This window comes from Pelmatolapia mariae, linkage group LG16_19, assembly GCF_036321145.2.
Source record: "Pelmatolapia mariae isolate MD_Pm_ZW linkage group LG16_19, Pm_UMD_F_2, whole genome shotgun sequence".
Classification (NCBI taxonomy): domain Eukaryota; kingdom Metazoa; phylum Chordata; class Actinopteri; order Cichliformes; family Cichlidae; genus Pelmatolapia; species Pelmatolapia mariae.
The window spans coordinates 13,899,753-13,918,628 of NC_086241.1; the positions used below are offsets into that span (position 1 = coordinate 13,899,753).

The window sequence follows — 18,876 nt, forward strand, 5'->3', positions numbered from 1 at the left end:
TTATTGTACACATCGAAATTAAATGTTGGCAGAATATGAGAAAACATTTCTGAATACAGTTCAGCAAATCAATACTACAACCTTTGTATAACACATAATTGAAAGTTGAAAAAAATTAACTGAAAAAATTGCTTTTCAGCCTAAAATGCTATTTTGTGTACAGCTTGATTTTAGCTTTACTTTTTTTAATGTAAAGCTGCTTTGCAGCATAAAAAATCTGCTTTTCTATAGCCATCTTGTCTGAGATCTCTAATTTCTCATAATACACAATGTTGCCCATGTCATCATTTTCTCTTACAAATGAAGTAATATCAAGACTATATCTTACAATAATTTTTAGAATACAGCTTCTCTGAATAATTGCACAGATTCAAGACCAAAATTGACTGTGAACTTTTGATTGTCAGTCACTTTTGACTTTTCCCAGTCCAATCTTTTCAAAAATTTTTCAACCAACAACTTACCTGGATAAAGACTAAAACATTCACTCTGCAGCTGAAGGTGGTGCTGAGTAATGGCTACATGGAGCCTTTCATCTGCTACCACCAGGCATGTAGACAGGGAAAATTTGCAACTGAATATAGAAAAAAAGTAAAAAAGAAAAAAAAAGATTGTATTGAAAAGAAAAATTAATTTGAGTGTTTTAAAGCAACATTTCTTTCCTGTTTGCAAGACTATGGGGAATTCCATGTTAACTTGGACAAGTTATAAATGTTCAACAAGTAGTAAACATTTTCTTGCCTGGAGCATTCTCAGAAAGTTGATCTTTCCAACAATACATTTTCCATATGAACTGAATTTCATGAATTTTTAATTTATTTTATTTTATTTTTGTGGAGGTGGTGGATTGGGGGGGGGGGGGGGGGGGGTACTGACTTTCCTGCCTGGATTGCCACTTTGCTACCATTTACATGTTAAAAACAAATATGTAGATCCCACAAACATACAATGTAATATGTGTGAGATCTAGAAGCTGGTCCACTGGAAATTATTGTTGAATTGTTGAATTATTGTTGAACCCATCCAGTCAATCTATGAGGACCTGTGGTTAGCTCCTCCCTGTTGTTCCATGTTTATAGACATTACAGTTGGAATATAGACATACAGCTCAAATAATTGTGTCCCTTCCTCTGACCTTTGAGTCCAACTCCTGTCCATGGTGCTGATCAAAAGCTGGAATGATGATATTATTTCTGCACTTACAGAAACAATAGGGATATGAGATCAAGTGTACTTGACCTAGTATGACCTGGCAGTAAATGTTCAAAAATATCTGCACCAGGGTCTGTCATCAAGTTGTACAAGGAGCTGAAAGGGCATTCTCATATTAATTTTTCTTACAGTGACTCAACTCATTAAAGTACAGACATGATTTTCAAAAATAAATAAATTAAATATAAATTTAAATAACTCTTTAAAGGCCTGGACCTGGATGGACATTTGGAAGAACTGTCTGTTTTATTCTGCTGTTTAGGAGCGACTGGAATGTCATCAGATTCAAGGTCAGAGTCAGGAAAGACTAAAACTACACCAACAGTCTGATCAGACTGTTTCTCTACTTGATCACTGTGTTATCCAACATGGTGCCATCTAAACCCACAGCAGCAGGGGAGGGGTTTTCACTGTCCTACAGATAAGAAACATGACATAATCTTTATTTTTACAGTTATGCAGAGTTTTGAGGAGACATGCGCTCTTTTATAACCATGCCTCCCCTGCTTACTAACCTACAAGTTTATTACTGTTTTAAATAAACAGTAAGTCATGTTTCTTTTTTCATCACTAGTTTTTGGCTATTTTATATCAATTATGATCGCACTGACTCATCCAATTACGCCTTTTATGGGTCAAACAGGCCACCATAAGAGACATGCAAACATAGCAAGCAGGTGTACTAGCTTACTTAGAAGCCTACCAACTATTGTATTGTACATTTGAGGATGCAAAGATTGTTCATGTGGGGATTTTACTGCGTTTGTAAGATAAATACCTGTCTTCAAGTACATTTCTTAGGAAGGATGTACAGAGTGAAAGTCGCTCTAAGTCGCATTTCCTCTGATTTCCTGCATCATCATCATCTAGCTAGGAGGCAGCTGGATGATGCGGGATGCAGGGCAACCTTCCTCCTAAAGTTTCGTTTCTTCCAGGACATCAGAGGAAATTCAGTCTTGGATCTGCTGCTTCTGTTTCAGTCAGTTTCGTTTCTAACGAGATGACGGAACTCGGAGGAGAAAAGAAGACAGGCGTTCGTTGCTGTGATTGGACATCAGCAGCCTTTATATACAGCAGACTGATGCAGCATCACTACTTTCACTGGCACTGATAGGACCCTGCACTGCTATGACTGAGGTACTGTGATTGTATTTATTTGTTTTATTGTCGTATTTAGGTAGGTTTCTAGCTAAGTAATAACGAAAATCTTAAAAACAGAAATACACACAAAAATGATTTTGCTATTTTAAACACTGTGATAACAGAATAGAGAAAATCTTTATATGTTAATTTACTAACTTTTTAAAAAATATATTTTTTTTACCATTTTGTCAAATTATATACAGATGATCTTATTTAGATCTGTGTTTAATTATATTTGCTGCTTTGTTGTTGTTTAATTCCAAAGTACAAATGTTTTGGAAACAAAAAAGTAAACAAAGAGGGCTCACAAGGACAATTTCAGCGTGCATCATCAACCACAGCCCTCGTACTGTAGCTGTTTAGTCTGTTTGAGAGGTGGGTGAAGTAGCTAAATCATCATCAAGATCATCTAGATTCAGGCTAAGTTACTTAAACACTTGAATTATTTATCGTTTCCTTGTGCAATACACTGTTACTCAGCAAAATGATCAGAACAAAACAAGAAATAAAACCTTGAAGGACTCATAGTTCAAAGATTTGTTTCACATTTATATTTTCTTTGGTTTAAAGAGAGCACTATAAACCTAATTTGTAAACTAAGCAAAAGGTTTGCATGTGTTTCTAAATATTACTAATGTTAAACCTTTGCTATCATCACACAATTATCTCAGTCATCTGATCCAGAGGAGTACAGTCTCCTTCCCCACATGGGTGTGGTTTACATCACACATTAAAAAGAATAAGCAAACAAAAGCATTCAATAGTTAAAACAAAAATAATTCATCCTAATCCACATTCTACAACAATGCTGCGTTTGTAGCTCTGTGCCTTATGGCCAAACTTCTCCACTTTGGTGGGGAAGACTGGCAGCTGTCCTGAATGTTTTGCTATTAATGTCATTAATCACCTTCCACCTCATGGGTGCTACCTACTTCAGTAAGTACTGCAGAAGCAGTGTGTGTGTTTATTTGAGTTTTTATTGCACTGCTTCTGCATTTTGATTTCATTTTTGTTAAATAAATAATGACACGGTGTAATATGTCACGTTTAGATGTTCATCTGATGTTTTAGTGACCTATTTTTAAAACCCATTAAGCCCCTTAGTTCATAAGGGTTTTTTTAAATTACATCCAGATATATAAAACCTTAAAACTAAAAGTGTGGCAGTAAGTTTGCACTGCTGTAACACATGTCACAATTTTCTGAATTTCTTACAGGAACCCGTTCTGGCATGGTGAATCCAAAGGCAAAGAAGAAAGTCCGGTGAATTGCTTTCTTTTTAATATACTGTGTACAGTAGGAGGCAGTAACTGTTCTCCTACATGCTGAGTAGACATTATATTAATAGGATTTGGGTACTAATGCCGTTTTTGATTCTGCTTAAAGATCAGATTCTTTATTGATATCATTACTAACTACTAGTCAGTTTCCTGTGGTCAAAATAAATTAGGGAATAAATATGTTTTCAGCATTAAAACAAATGTGTGGAATCTACACATGAAATAAACATTTTGAAACCAGATGGCCAAAATTATTTTTATACTCGACCTTTAGTGTCTCTTTTTAATTAAATTTATTTTTTGTCTAATTTCATAAAGATTATTCTATTTCATTTAAAGTAAAGAACCTCATCTCTAACAATATCAGTCAAATAGTCAAATATGTGCATGTGCTTTGCTAACTTAGCTCTCAACCTTATCCTTACTAACATTGCATCAGCAGGACCAACATGGTTTTAATTTGCCTTCAGACTCTAGTTTCTCTCTGTTTAATACTTTTACTTTGTTTAGGACTTCCTTCGGGGCCACAGCACCACCCATCATTGACTATCTGAAAGATATTCTACGGCGATATCCAGATGGTGGACAAATTTTGAAGGTTGGTGTAATGCTGTAACAAAAACACACAACAGTTACTTTAGATAATAATGGGATGCTGTGCAAATAATAACAATAATAAAATGTAAATGACAATAGAAAGCAATGGGTTTATGAGATTTACTACATTTTGCAGTTCTCACGAACATAAAAATGATTCACAAAACTGAAAACAAAGTAAAAATTTAAACTGAGACATTTTATTATTTCATGAAAAAAATTGTCTCATTTTGGATTTGGTGAAATCAACATGGTTGAATAAGTTGGGATGGGGCAACATTTAATGAGGTTAACTGGTAAAAAGTCAGTAACGTGATTGGACAGAGACAAGTTAAGGGGCAGAGGTTCACCAGTCTGTAAAAAAAAAAAATGTCTACAAGTTGTAGACATAGTGTCAGAATAATATTCCTCAATGCAAAATTGTGCAGATTTTGATTATTTCATCATCTACTGTATATAGATTCAGAGAATCTGGAGAAATCTCTGTGTGCAAGAGATAAGGCCAAAAGTCAGTACCACAGCCACACAGGATTTTCAAGCCCTCAGGCAGCACTGCAAAACAGGCATGATTCTCTCGTGGAAACCACTGCATTAGCTCCAGAACACTTCCACAAATCACTGTTTGTGAACACAGGTCACAGTGTCATCCACAAATGTGGATTAAAGCTGTAGCTTGCAAAGAAAAAGCCATATGTCAATACGATTCAGAAAGGCCACAATCTTCTCAGAGCTAAAGCTTGTTTAAAATGGACTGAAGAAAAATGAAAACCTATTCTGTAGTCTAGAAAAAAATCAAAATTGTATTTATTTTTTACAAACATAGACAGGTATACAGCTGTTGCAAGAGCTTGTTCATAGCCGGCAATAAGCCGGAGTTGCTCCCGGAGGGTGATGGGCTCTACCAGGGCTGCCCGTTGTCACCGATTCTGTTCATAATTTTTATGGACCGAAGTTCTAGGCCCAGCCAAGTGGTGGAAGGCTTTGTCTCAGAAGGTGACAGAGGTGGTCTCAGAATCTCATCTCTGCTTTTTGCAGATGATGTGGTTCAGTTGGCTTCTTCAAGTGATGGCGTTCAGCTCACAGCCAAGTGTGAAGCAGTGGGAATAAGAATCAGCACCGCCAAATCTGAGGTCATGGTTCTCAGCCAGAAAAGGGTAGAGTGCCCGCTCCCAGGTCAGGACAAGGATGAGTTCCTGCCCCAAGTGGAGGAGTTTAAGTATCTCGGGGTCTTGTTCACGAGTGACGGGAGAAGGGAGCTGGAGATCGACAGACGGATTGGTGCTGCGGCTGCAGTGATGCGAATGCTGTACCGGTCTGTCATGGTGAAGAGAGAGCTGAGTGTAAAAGCAAAGCTCTCAATTTACCGGTTGGTCTACGTCTCTACCCTCACCTATGGTCACGAGCTGTGGGTAGTGATCCAAGATCGCGGATACAAGCGGCTGAAATGAGCTTCCTCCGAAGGGTGGCTGGCCTCTTCCTAAGAGATAGGGTGAGAGGTTCAGCCATCTGGGAGGGGCTCAGAGTAGAGCCGCTGCTCCTCCACATCGAAAGGAGCCAGTTGAGGTGGTTCAGGCATTTGACAAGGATGCCTCCTGGGCACCTCATGGGTGAGGTGTCCTGGGCATGTCCCACCGGGAGGATGGATGGATGGATGGATGGATGGATGGATGGCTCATCTGCCAGAGTGAATAGAAGAGGGCCCATATGGCATATTATCATCACTATGCATCTCTGATGGTATGGGGGTGCATTAGTGCCTATGGAATTCGCAGCATGCATATCTCTAAAGGCACCATCAATGCTGAAAGGTATACACAGGTTTTAGAGCAAAATGTTCCCAATGAGGTAATTTCTTTTGCAGGGCAGGCCTTGAATATTTCAGAAAGATAATCCTAAACTGCAACAGCATGTTTTCATAGTAGAAGAGTCCAGCTGGTGAACTCGCCTGCCTGCAGTATGGACCTTTCACCGATTAAAAACATTTGAGAGTGAACCTACACATTAATTGTGTGAACACAGAAGAACAAGAACAACAATTATTTCTACATTTAATGAAAATGTAATTTATTTCTACTTAACAATGTGACAAATCCAAACTATAAAACAAGGACCTTCATAATATGTACTGACTCTGTCCTTGGACCATCAGCTCAGATTAGAAAAAGCTCTATTTAATTGGCAAAATGGAAACATGGATGTAAACTTCACTGGTTGGTGAAGGTGTAACTAAAATATAGTTGTAATTCACTGAAATCTCCCATATTTTGTGCTGCTTGCAAATTATAAGGACATGCAAATTTTTGCTTTTTTGCAACCGACCATACTGAGCTGGCATTTTATCAGACAAAATATTAAAAATATAATACAGTACAATTCATCAGTTTTACCACAGAGTTAAATTTACACAATTATTGACCATTTTTGAAGCTTAAAACATTTTTGCCATTGTGTGCTAAAGAACAAGAATGACTACATCATATACTCTGACTGGACACTTTGGACTACAGTGTCCAGTGAGTCTGAGAGTTAGACTGAAACAGACCCTTTTTTGTTTTTCCTCTGTAGACATACTTGCTGTGAGAAAGATCTACCAGCTTTATGTGCAGAACTGTGTCAGTGGCAGCGTCGTACTGCCATTTTCTGCTCAAGGTTGTTTTTATTTGTCAACAGGAGCTGATTCAAAATGCAGATGATGCTCGATCCACAGAAGTGGTTTTCATCCATGATGAGCGAAGCTATGGGACTGAAAGCCTTTGGACTGAAGAACTGGAGACATACCAAGGTATTCACTGAATAACAGAAATATATTTCGCAAAAAATATTATTTATTTACATTTAAAAGTAATAAATAGAGCCAATACATCTCCAGTTAAGAATGTCTGTCCGAGTTTGCTGGGGACTTTTTGGTTTGTTTTTATTTAACATTCTGCTTCCTTTGGGGGTCACGTCGAAAAGTGGAGCTACTCTCTATGGCGATCCCTTGTGACTAAAGGAGCAGCTAAAAGTAGCAGGTTCTGCTTGTTTCAGCGTGTAATTTCTCCCAAAATTATAGTGTGTGGATGTTTTTTCCCCATATTTTTCCACATTATCAAACATTTCCTAGATGGGTGTTTTTAGTAAGCCCTATAAAACTGGATTCTGATTGTAGACTACATAAAATATGTGATAAAATATGTCACATGCTGGGACTACAGTTCTGAATCCTCAGCTTTGGAATGTTGGCTGTCACCATCATTGTTTATTCAAGCTATCCAAGACCCTGGAAAAACTACATTTCCAACAACAACTGATTGGAAAAACAAGTAAAAAAAATTCTCATTTTATTTATTTATTTTCTATTGTATAAATTTTTAATAGTAGTAATAGTGGGTCTTAGGTTGCTTATATTCTTTAATGTCTCAGGTGGTGCATAACAGGACAGATTACATTTTCTTAGTCTATATTTTCTGTGCTTTCTTGGATATTTGTGCTTTCAGAGACCAACGTTATCACTGTTAATGTGCTTCACTTAAAGGCATTGGTCATATAAGAAAACATGAATAACCTATGTGCATTTACAGCATCATTAAATAATATAGCTCTTGCTTCCTAACAAATTCCCACACTCACTTAATTCCATGTTTGTCTGAAAAGCAGAACCTTGCAAAGTAAAAACTACTTGTTAACAAGCTACTGGCACTGTAATTCACTATGATAATGAATGTTGACTAGTGAAAACCAAATGTACTCACTTAATTAAACAGCCAAATAGTTTTATATGTATGTTCATGCAGCCCTCACCCTTAACACAGTTTAAACTTGCACAAGGTTGTTGAGCATTTTGCTTTTGGAGCAAGCCTCAACTGTTCATTCACAGCACTGCAGTTTTTAAAACTAGCTTCATTTTTCGGCAATGGAGCTTTCAGCTTGATTATAATATGCAGATCAAGCGAGAAGATTTAGGATAGTCACTGTTAATATTGTCTCTAGTTACAGTTACACTCAAAGTGTTCTACAGACAATCCATTTGCATAGCAACTGAAAAGTGTCTCCTGTCTTCTGATTTCCTTTCTGGAAAAATCTCATTCAGTGCACGTTGGGATAGAGATTCCAGAGAATGTGTCACTAACACATAGATACCGAAAGCATAAGCTTTATGTTTGTTATGTTTTTATGAAGGTCCTGCTCTCTATGCCTACAACAATGCCGCATTCACTGATGAAGACTGGCAAGGAATTCAGATGGCTGGAAGGAGTGTCAAGCGTGATGACCCAAACAGAGTGGGCAGTGTTGGGAAGGTTACTTTTAAAATGTATTCCATTACAGAATACCGAATACATGCCCCAAAATGTATTCTGTAACGTATTCCGTTACGTTACTCAATGAGGGTAACGTATTCTGAATACTTTGGATTACTTAATATATTATCATGCTGTTTACAACTACGTGAATGTACTATTGCTGTGATTTATTACTGTTACTGAAGGTCCGCAGCTCCGAACCGTAGTAAAGGGACCTCTGGCTAATACGGTGGGTTCCGTGTCGGGCTGGTAGCCGAAAACTAGCTTTACTTTGTTGTCTGGGTCAACTTTGCTAGCGAGAGACAGAGAGAGGCGTTGAAAGGCTGCTCCAACGGAACTTATTTTTTCCGGAGGAAAACACGAACACAGTGTACAGTTGAGTCTTAATAGCTTACTTACAACTGGGCTCGTCAGGCACTCTTCTTGGCTGCAGTGGTTATTATTATATTTACATGCTTCCAGCTCCCGTTTTTGCTCCGTGACAGCTCGGACTTTTCCTTTCTCTCCCTCCCTCGCTCACAGACACATAACGTGTATGGCAGTCCATTCTCGCTGCAGCACGGACTACACTGCCCATGAGGCTACATTCTTTAGGGCCATGCCTGTAACACTCTGCCTTTTAGCTTAGCACAACAACAACAACAACAAAAGCGCTCTCTCACCCAGGAAACACGCAGAGAGAGAGAGAGAGAGAGAGCGTCACCCTGTAACCATGGCAACCGTAACGCTGCTGCCAGGAACAACAGAGCGTAGCTGTCAAACAAACCTAAACAGTCCTGACCCGCGACAATATGAAACAGGAAAGTACCGCCGTGTAATCCATTTATTTCAACAAAGTAACTGTATTCCGAATACCACCTTTTTAAACGGTAACTGTAACGGAATACAGTTACTCATATTTTGTATTCTAAATACGTAACGGCGGTACATGTATTCCGTTACTCCCCAACACTGAGAGTGGGAAGGTTTGGAATTGGCTTCAACTCCGTTTACCACATAACAGGTGAAACTATGTGTATTAGATCACAGGTAGGAGTAGTAATTTTTGAAAAGTAACATATCTTTACTTTGTCCACAGATGTGCCAAGTATATTCAGTTCAGGCCACCTTGGCATGATGGATCCCCAAGAAAAAATATTTGGAGAGAGAAAAAAAGGGTTTCGGTGGTCATTGGATAATGCTGAAGACCAAGAAGTTCTGTTGAATATGAGTGATCAGTTCCAACCATTTAGAGATATAGTCTCACTTGTATGTGAACATGGATGGTCAAAAGTTGTCATGGAGGATCAACACTTCAGTGGGACAATTTTTAGATTTCCTTTACGCAATGAAGCATCAGAGATTTCTGATAATCTGTATGACTCAGATAAAGTGGTTGAGCTTTTTGATAGCTTCATTGCAGATGCAGATTTGAGCCTCCTCTTCTTGAAAAATGTCACCTCCGTGTCCTTGTTACATATTAGTGAAGATGGAGCTGTTAACACCAGACTTGAAGTGAAATCCTCAGTCCCCACAGATGGTGTTTTAGAGCCAGAAGAGGAGTCAGTCACTGAGGGTCTAACAAGGTTCAAAGTTATAACTGTGAGTTCAGAAGACCAAAAAGAGACAAAGTGGCTTCTGACAACATGTACCATGAAGGAGGACGTTGCAGAAGATCTTGATTTACTTGCAAAGAAGTTGAGCTTTTTACCTCAAGTTGACCTGGCATTCCCCTGTGGTGAGAAGAGAGACTGTAGCCAGAGCAGACTGAGCTGCTTTCTCCCCCTTCCAAACAATGAATCCAATAAGACAGGACTCCCAGTTTATGTCAATGCATGCTTTGGCCTCACAGACAATAGAAGACACATCAAATGGCAAGAGGAAGACCAGAGACATGATGAACATGCATTGTGGAATGAAATGCTGATGAAGAAGGTGTTTCCACAAGCATACATCAAGATCATTCAAGATGCCATTAAACTTGCCCAAAAATCTATCCTCCCTGTTTCCTCTGTGTACAATCTGTGGCCAGATCTCACTCAGATACAACACAAAGAAAAATGGCATGCTCTCACTCTGGATGTTTTTCATCACTTATTCAGACAGAACGTGGCCATCCTCTCTCTTGCTAAAGATGAAAGACAGTTTATCTCTCCATCAGAAGCTGTTTTCCCCTGCAATGGCCCAACAAGCACCAACATATTGTCTGCCATTAAAAGGGCTTTAGTGTCATGTGGAGAAAATCTTGTCACTTTACCAGCTAGTGTTGCAAGGGCTATAAATGAGGCCTACCCAAACCCTACTACCCTAAAACATGTGACTCCAGCATTCCTCAGGGCCATTCTCCACAGGACCGGTGTGGATAACATCACCAATGACGACAAACTCAGTCTTTTGGAGTACATTTTGGGTGATGAACAATACAAAGAACTTGAGGGTCTTCACCTCCTTCCACTCAGTGATGGCTCTTTCAGAGCGTTCACATACAAAGAGGAAGACACTGCTTTGATTGACAGCCATGAATTTCCGAGGTAGGGTTTCCATACATCTATCAATATTTAAAATAAATGTTATATTCATTATGACTAAAGTTGCCATTTTTATGTGTTATTCACATAATGATTGTAACTGAATATTTGGAAGGTTCAGGAATGTTTCTATACTGAATGAACTCTTAACAGTTTGATCGACAGAATCCATTGCACTTTTTTATAGAGTCTTGCTGCCATTCTGTAAACACTTCTTCATCCCACATGATCTGACTCCAGCCTGCAGTGCCCATCTGAAAGAACTGGCCAGAAGAAGTAAGTCAAAGTAATTTTAAAGAATGCAGAGTCATTTGTACGCAGCTACACATTTTAGCACACACATTTATTCTTATCTTTTAAAAAAATCTTTTTGATCTGCTCTTCAGATTTCTTCAAGGTCACCAACATTGATGCATCCCATGTGGCTGAATATGCAAGACGATATTTGCCACCAGACTGGAAGCAGACAGGGAAGAACCTTGTTACATGGGACAACAACAACAGTCAGCATCCACCTTCAGACTGGTTCCAAGAATTCTGGAGGTTTCTCAACAGTCATTTTAACGACTTAAGTCCTTTCACTGACATACCTCTAATACCAGTTAGTCCTCTGTCTTGCAGTGAGACTGTATCAGTAGCAAAACTACAGCAGAGCACAACTCTGATCTTTCAGAAAAGTAAACAGCTGTGTTTGCCAGACCAAATAGCTCAGCTGGTGAACAAAGTTGGTGGCACAGTGGTGAGAGGAAATGAGTGGCTCAAGCATGAAGACCTTGACTCGTACGTGCTGTGCCCATCTCCAAGGAGTGTTTTGAAAGTCCTGATGAATTTAGATTTCCAGCATCTTGTCACAGAACTCACATCTGCCTCTCACACAGCACGCAATGAACTAAAAGATTATCTCTCTTATCTGGATTCTCTCTCAAAAACAGAGAAAGATTTTCTGTTGAAGTTGCCTTTGTTTCAAACCATGAAAGGAAAGGAAAGTGTTGCAGCTCAATCAAAACAAGCTGTGCTTCTGATCTCAGGCCTAACAGTACCAACAGAGCTCCCTATGCCTGATTCCATAATCCAGTGTTCTACTGAGACTGACCGCAGACTGTTACAGCTGCTCAAAGTTCATCTCTTGGACACCACCGAAGCAGCCAATGTTCTTGTTGACAGCATAAGCAAAGGCGCTTGTAGCAGTGAAGACATTAATAAGATAATGACTTGGATTTTACAGCATGGTAAGGTGCTTTTCTCACAAAACGAATCCCTGAAATGTAGCTGTAAGGACTTGAGCTTCATTGAAATGAATGGACAGCTGAAAAAAGCATCTGACTTTTTTGATCCAAGAATTCAGACTTTTAAAGTCATCTTTGAGTCAGACTTCTTTCCACCGCCTTCATACACTCATTCACTGCAGATGCTGGAAAGCTTAACAGAAATCGGATTACTGAATAAAGAGAAAGATGTCTCACCTGAACATTTGCTACATGCTGCCACGCTGACTGACAAACTGTGTGTGAACTCACAAACTGAGGCTCTAAGAAGAGCTCAGGTTCTGTTGGGAATGTTGGAAAGTAATGATTTACTGTCAAAGTTTTCTCACAAACAGCTTCATTGCCTCAAAATGTTAAAATGGATCCCATGTGAACAACTTGGAAGTGAAAAACAATTCAGTGATAAATCTCAGAAGTATTGTTTGTTTTGCCCAAATGAAATAAGACATTCTGTGTATAAGGACATTGTTGGACATGTAATGCCTCTGGTAGGGAAGCTCAGTGACAGAGTTAGCAACAGACTTGGTCTCAAAGACCTACCACCACCTGAAAAAGTGATTGAGAATCTGTCAGTCTTGAAATCAAAAGCACTGGAAATGGCTAATCCTGACACAGATGTAGACTTCAAAACACAGCTGCACAGCATTTACAAACACATGCAAGACAATGTCTCTGTATTTGTTACAATGATGGGCAATGAGACATGCTGGCTATGGACTCACAACCAGTTTGTTGCACCCCAGGATCTGGTTCTTGAATACCCAAATAATCTAGATCTGAGTTCTTACATTGGGAAGGTGCCAGGTGAATTTTTGCCATACAGAACATTGTTCCAGAAGTTTGGCCTGAGAAAAGTACTTTCCAGTGAAGACATTTTGGGCATTCTGTACTCCATCCAGGAAACAATTGAAGCAAGACAACCGCCATTTGCAAGTTCCTCTGAGGTCAAAGTGTCAATAGAAATTCTCAACTGGCTCTGGAAAGAGAAGAAGACAGTTCAGGATGACATCCCAGTGCCAGTTATTGCTGAGGGAGGAAAATTTACCCTTAAACCACGATCAACAACTCTTTTCTGTGATGTAAGCGAAAATGGACTAAAAGAACTAAACTGCAGAGAAGAGGAAATTTATGTCATACATGAGGAAATCCCAAAAGCAGCGGCTGAATGGCTGGAAATTTGTTTTCTCAGTACCCACATCCTTGATCCAGAGGAGATAGGAATAGAGCAGTGTGGACAATCTGAACCAATAACAATGAGGATAAAAAACATTCTTAAAGAGTATGATGAAGACAGTGACATTTTCAAAGAGCTCATCCAGAATGCAGAGGATGCTGGGGCAGATGTTTGCAAGTTCTTGGTGGATTTCAGAGTACACAGAGATGCCCCTGAAAGCCTGATTGACCCTGACATGGCTCTTTGTCAGGGACCTTGTCTTTGGGCTTTTAATAATGAGCAGTTCACAGCAGAGGATTGGAAAAATATTGTCAGAGTTGGCTCAGCCTCGAAGGAAAACAAAGTGGAAAAAATAGGAAAGTTTGGACTTGGATTCAACACTGTGTATCATGTGACAGATGTCCCCTCCATCCTTAGTGGCAACACTCTTCTCATACTTGATCCCAATGTTACTCATCTCACAAAGCATATCAAACATAAATCAAATCCTGGAATCAAGCTGGATCTCTCTCAACAGCGACTCTTTCATTGTTTTCCTGATCAGTTTGGATCATATGAAAACATTTTTGAGTGTAATTTTACCAGAAAAAGTCCTCCTGATCCCTATCCAGGAACTCTGATCAAACTACCTTTCCGAAGTGAAGAAGAGGCGGTCAAATCAGAAATAAGCACAAAAGTGTATCAAAAACACAATATCCTTGATTTTCAACATCACTTTTCTAAGAATTCACAAACCCATCTGCTTTTTTTAAAGAACATCATTACATTATCCCTCCAAAATATCCCACACAATGGATCGACTCCAACAAGAGATAATGAAATAGACACCATCTTCTCTGTGTCCAAAACCACTGTGAGTGCAATGGAGATTCCTGATGACACCAGTGTGTCCAAGCAACGTGAAGCTGAGAAATCACTGATGAAAGTTGATGGTAAATGCAAAGGACTAATTGAATCTTGCACAGTCAGAATTATCCAAATATCCAGTCAGCAGTCTAACGAAACTAAACTTCAGTTCTGGCTCCTGTACAACTGCTTTGGGACAGATGAGTCCTTTAAAATGGCCATTCACATAAACAAGCAGGCCAGTTTCTCTTTGCCCATTGGAGGGATCGCTGTGCCCTTGCAAAATGATCCAGAAACTGGAAAATTCACCACATTACGAACAGATCTTGTTGGACAGGCCTTTTGCTTCCTTCCTCTTCCCATTCACACAGGTCTTCCTGTCAATGTAAATGGCACATTTGCGGTGACAAGCAACCGAAAAGCTCTGTGGGAAACTGGAGTGAAAAATGACTGGAACAAAGCTCTCCTTCAGGATCCAGTAGTGACAGCATATGTTACTGTACTCAAGGCACTAAAGAAAATGTCAGAAAATAAACAGCTGGTGAGTTACTGTTATCACAGTTTTTGGCCTGAGAGAGAGAAAGTGACTGAAACTTTCAAGCCTTTAGTGGATGCACTTTACTCAACTATTGTTGATGAATCTGTTGGTCCAGAGCTCTTTAGTGATGGAGAACAATGGTTCTCAATGAACAGTGCCATATTTCTACATGAGAGCATTGAAAATGATGAAAAGATTGGTGACCTTGCAGTTCAAGTTTGCCAGAAATATGCAAAAGGACCCAATCATGTTGTTCCTCTTCCACTGTGGCTGAGAAACAGCTTCAAACAGGCTGGCCTTGAAAAGGTTTTACAAAACAGGACCTGGAACTGGGAGAAGTTCTACAGAGAAGCAGTGTTCAGTAACCTAACTACAATGGACTCGAAGAGTAGAGATACCCTTGTGCTGCATGCTATTGACCTTCATATCAAAGAAATTGACAGTCTGCTGCTCTGCTATGCATGCATACCCACAAAGGGTGGACAGCTCCAACATGTCAGGAAACTTGTGAATCCTACAGGGAAAGTGGCCTGTCTTTTTGAACCCAAAGAGGGACGCTTGCTTGATGGATCCGAAAATGACTTCAGATCTGCAAAAAGGATTCAGCGTTTGTTGGAACTCGGTATGGCAAATGATCATCTCCCATTGGAAGACATCACAGAGAAAGCGGGCACAATTAATAAAACCTGGAGCATTGACAAAACAAAAGCATTTGTGCACTTGAAGTGCCTTTTTGAACTGATGAAGAATCACATTTATGATAAAGACTCTCACCACTGGAAAACACTGAGGACAACTGTATTTCTTCCAGCATTTTCCCCTGGTGATGCAAAAATGGAAGGAAATGTAACACTTAAAAGGCCCACTGATGTTTTTAGTAACAAATGCTCCCTTCTCGTTAACATGACACAACCAGTGCTGGATAATAGTAATTTGAAAATACACCACAGTGATCCAGTCCTAAAGATCTTGGGTGTGAACAGCACTCCAAAGCCAGAGGTGGTGCTCCAGCAGCTGCATGAAGAAAGCAAACAAGCACACTCCATTGACAGATCCATGCTTTACAAAATTGCATTTGAGTGTTATAAGTGTCTGGATCAGTGGATCTGTGACTCTGGAAATGCCACTTACATTTCACAACAAGCGAGTTCATTTCCATTCATCCTCATTGGCGATACATTTGTGAATGTTGACCGTGTAGCTGAGAACGGGCAATTTGAAGCAAAGCCCTATCTCCACGTACTTCCAGCTGCCTTCACAAGCTTCAGGAACCTCTGGACATGTATAGGTGTTGCAAATCAATTCACGATCACTCAGCTTCTAACTGTGTTGCGGGAATTAAAAGTTCAACATGGAAACCAGCCCCTACCAAAGAGTGATCTCTCAGTTGTCTTCACAATTTTAAACAAAGGAATATTTGAGGCCAAAGTCAAAATCACGGATGACTGTCTGATACCCAATGAGCATGGAGTTTTGCAGTTTGCTAGTGAGCTATTTTACAATGACAGCCCGTGGATGCCACTCACTTCAGGTGTCACATTATGTCACGAGAATATCCCACGAGCTATGGCTCGCCACCTTGGAATCAAAACAACAAGGCATCATTCTCTGGAAACCCACATAGTTGATGACATGTCACCATTAGCTTTTGACTTTGAACAGAGGGAAGAACTCACTGTTCGTATTAAAAACATAATTTCAGCCTATCCATCAAAGAAGGATATCCTTAAAGAGCTCATCCAAAATGCTGATGATGCAGAAGCAACAGAAATTCACTTCATCTGGGACAAAAGACAACATGGGAAAGAAAAAACATTTGGGGAGAAATGGAACAATCTCCAGGGTCCAGCACTTTGTGTGTTCAACAACAAAGTGTTTTCTGATGCTGACATTAAGGGAATTCAACAGCTGGGAGAGGGAGGAAAGCACAACACCCCAGGGAAGATAGGGAAGTATGGAGTTGGATTCAACTCTGTTTACCATCTGACTGACTGTCCTTCGATCCTTACAGGAGATGAAGTACTTTGCATTTCTGACCCCAATCAAAAATACATTGAAAATCACTCAAATAAACCACGATATGGCATTGGCTATAAACTAGCTGACACTTTCAAAGAAATGTACGTAGATGTCTACAAATCCTTTCTTCCAGACATTTTTTCCTCTTAAAGAGGGCACCATGTTCAGATTACCTCTGAAGATGGATACCAATGAAAATACCTCCAAAATATCACAGCAAATAGTCACTGACCACGACATGAAAGAACTGTGCTCTGCCCTGACTAAAGATCCTGAAGGACTAATTCTCTTTCTGAAAAACATCTGCAAAATCAAAGTCCATGAAATCAATAAAGATTCAGGAGGACTTAAAACCATCTTTGAGGTTGAAAAAAATCTGCCACAGAAAAGTCGGGATGAGAAAGAAGCTTTTGTAAAACATTTACAAAATGCACTGCAATCAGACAAAACAGCAACACCGCACAAGACTTTCTATGAAACTGTGATTTCCACCTCAGATAAAAGACAAAGTAAGTGGATTGTTGCAGAACAGTTTGGCTCCTTCAAAGACGGCTTTGAATTAAAACTATCAGACAAACTTCCCCAAGCATCATTAGCTGCACGTGTGAACACAAAAGGGTCCAGCGTCATGGATTTTAAAGGAGAAGCCTTTTGTTCACTTCCTTTGCCAGGGAAAACTGGACTGCCAGTACATGTAAATGGAAACTTTGAGGTTGATTCTGCCAGGACAAGCCTTTGGAAAGAAGATGGGGAGAGTAAGAAATCAACCTGGAATGAGACTTTAAAACAGAACGTCATTGCTCCACTGTATGCAGATCTCCTGCATTATATTAGGTGTAGCATTGCAGTCAAGAAAGTTTCCCTTGCAAGTACTGACTCATGTTTCAGTACAGAATACTTGTGTTTTTGGCCAACTGTGTCCGAGGATGCTTGCCCAGACTGGCATGAAATGATACATGAAGTATACAGATCACTGAAAGAAAAAGGCCTTGAGGTAATCCCTGTGATGAAGAGCTCAACACGGAAAATTGCAGATAGAAAAATTAAAGAATACTCATTTGAATGGTGTAATGTCAGTGAAACAGACTCACTTGAGGCCCCTTATCTTACAAACCTGACAAACTACAAGCTGATGCCCATCTTGGAAGATCTTGGAATGAAGCTGGTTCCTTATTCCACAAACATGCAGAGGATTTGGAAAAGTTTCACAGATGCTGGTGTTCATGTGAAAGAGGTCAGTCCCTCCACTGTGCAGACTTTTCTACGAGCAAAACCTCTCAATGATCCAACCCAAACAGATGAGGATTTGCCTTTACCCATAAGTGCCACTTTGATCAAAGATGAGAAAAGATGTTTAGAGCTCTTGAGTTTTTGTTTAAAAGATTTCTCCTCAGAAAAGGTCACCCAGGACAATGCCAGTTTGCTCGAACGGCTTCCGCTTCTTCTCACAAAAGATAAAGTATTGACAGTTTTCAACTCCCAGTCACCCAAGTGGATATCAGGATATGAAAATCTCTTTTTTCACTACGAAGACAAATTTGCAGACTATCAGACAAACAAAGACCACATTGAACTTCTTCAAAGTTTTGGAATCATCCAAAAAATGACATTGCCCTGCTCGGAGAAATATCTGAAAACATTAATTCAGCATCTTCTTGAGAACTGTGAAGATGATCCACACAGTGGTCTTCATGTCCCAAATGACGAAATGATAAAGTGGCTGAAATTACTTTGGAGGTTCGTAATGAGTGAAATTAAAGCACCAACATCTAGAGATGACGGGTCAATTCTGACACTACGTGATGTGAGGAAACTCTTCAGCGACTGCTATATTTTACCTGTTGTGTGTCCAAGGTTGAACAACAAGCACTTCCTGCAAACAATGAAACACATGTCAAGTGTTGTGTTTGCCTCACAGAAACACAAAGACATATCAGGCATCCTCTTTAAACTTTAAACTTTAAACTCACAGAGACACAGATTCTTCACAGCCTCAAACTGTTGCTGTCACTACA

General features: G+C 39.6%; 1 protein-coding gene across 1 annotated transcript; it reads left to right on the forward strand.

Annotated features, from left to right (window-relative positions):
• Positions 1 to 3,586: 3,586 nt before the first annotated feature.
• Positions 3,587 to 18,818, forward strand: LOC134644081 (sacsin-like). The gene is given in 9 exon segments (XM_065472059.1): positions 3,587 to 3,618; positions 4,146 to 4,233; positions 6,903 to 7,014; positions 8,391 to 8,498; positions 9,471 to 9,515; positions 9,591 to 11,022; positions 11,207 to 11,295; positions 11,406 to 16,999; positions 17,001 to 18,818. Coding segments are annotated over 9 exon segments (9,318 nt in total).
• The last annotated feature ends 58 nt before the right edge of the window (positions 18,819 to 18,876 follow it).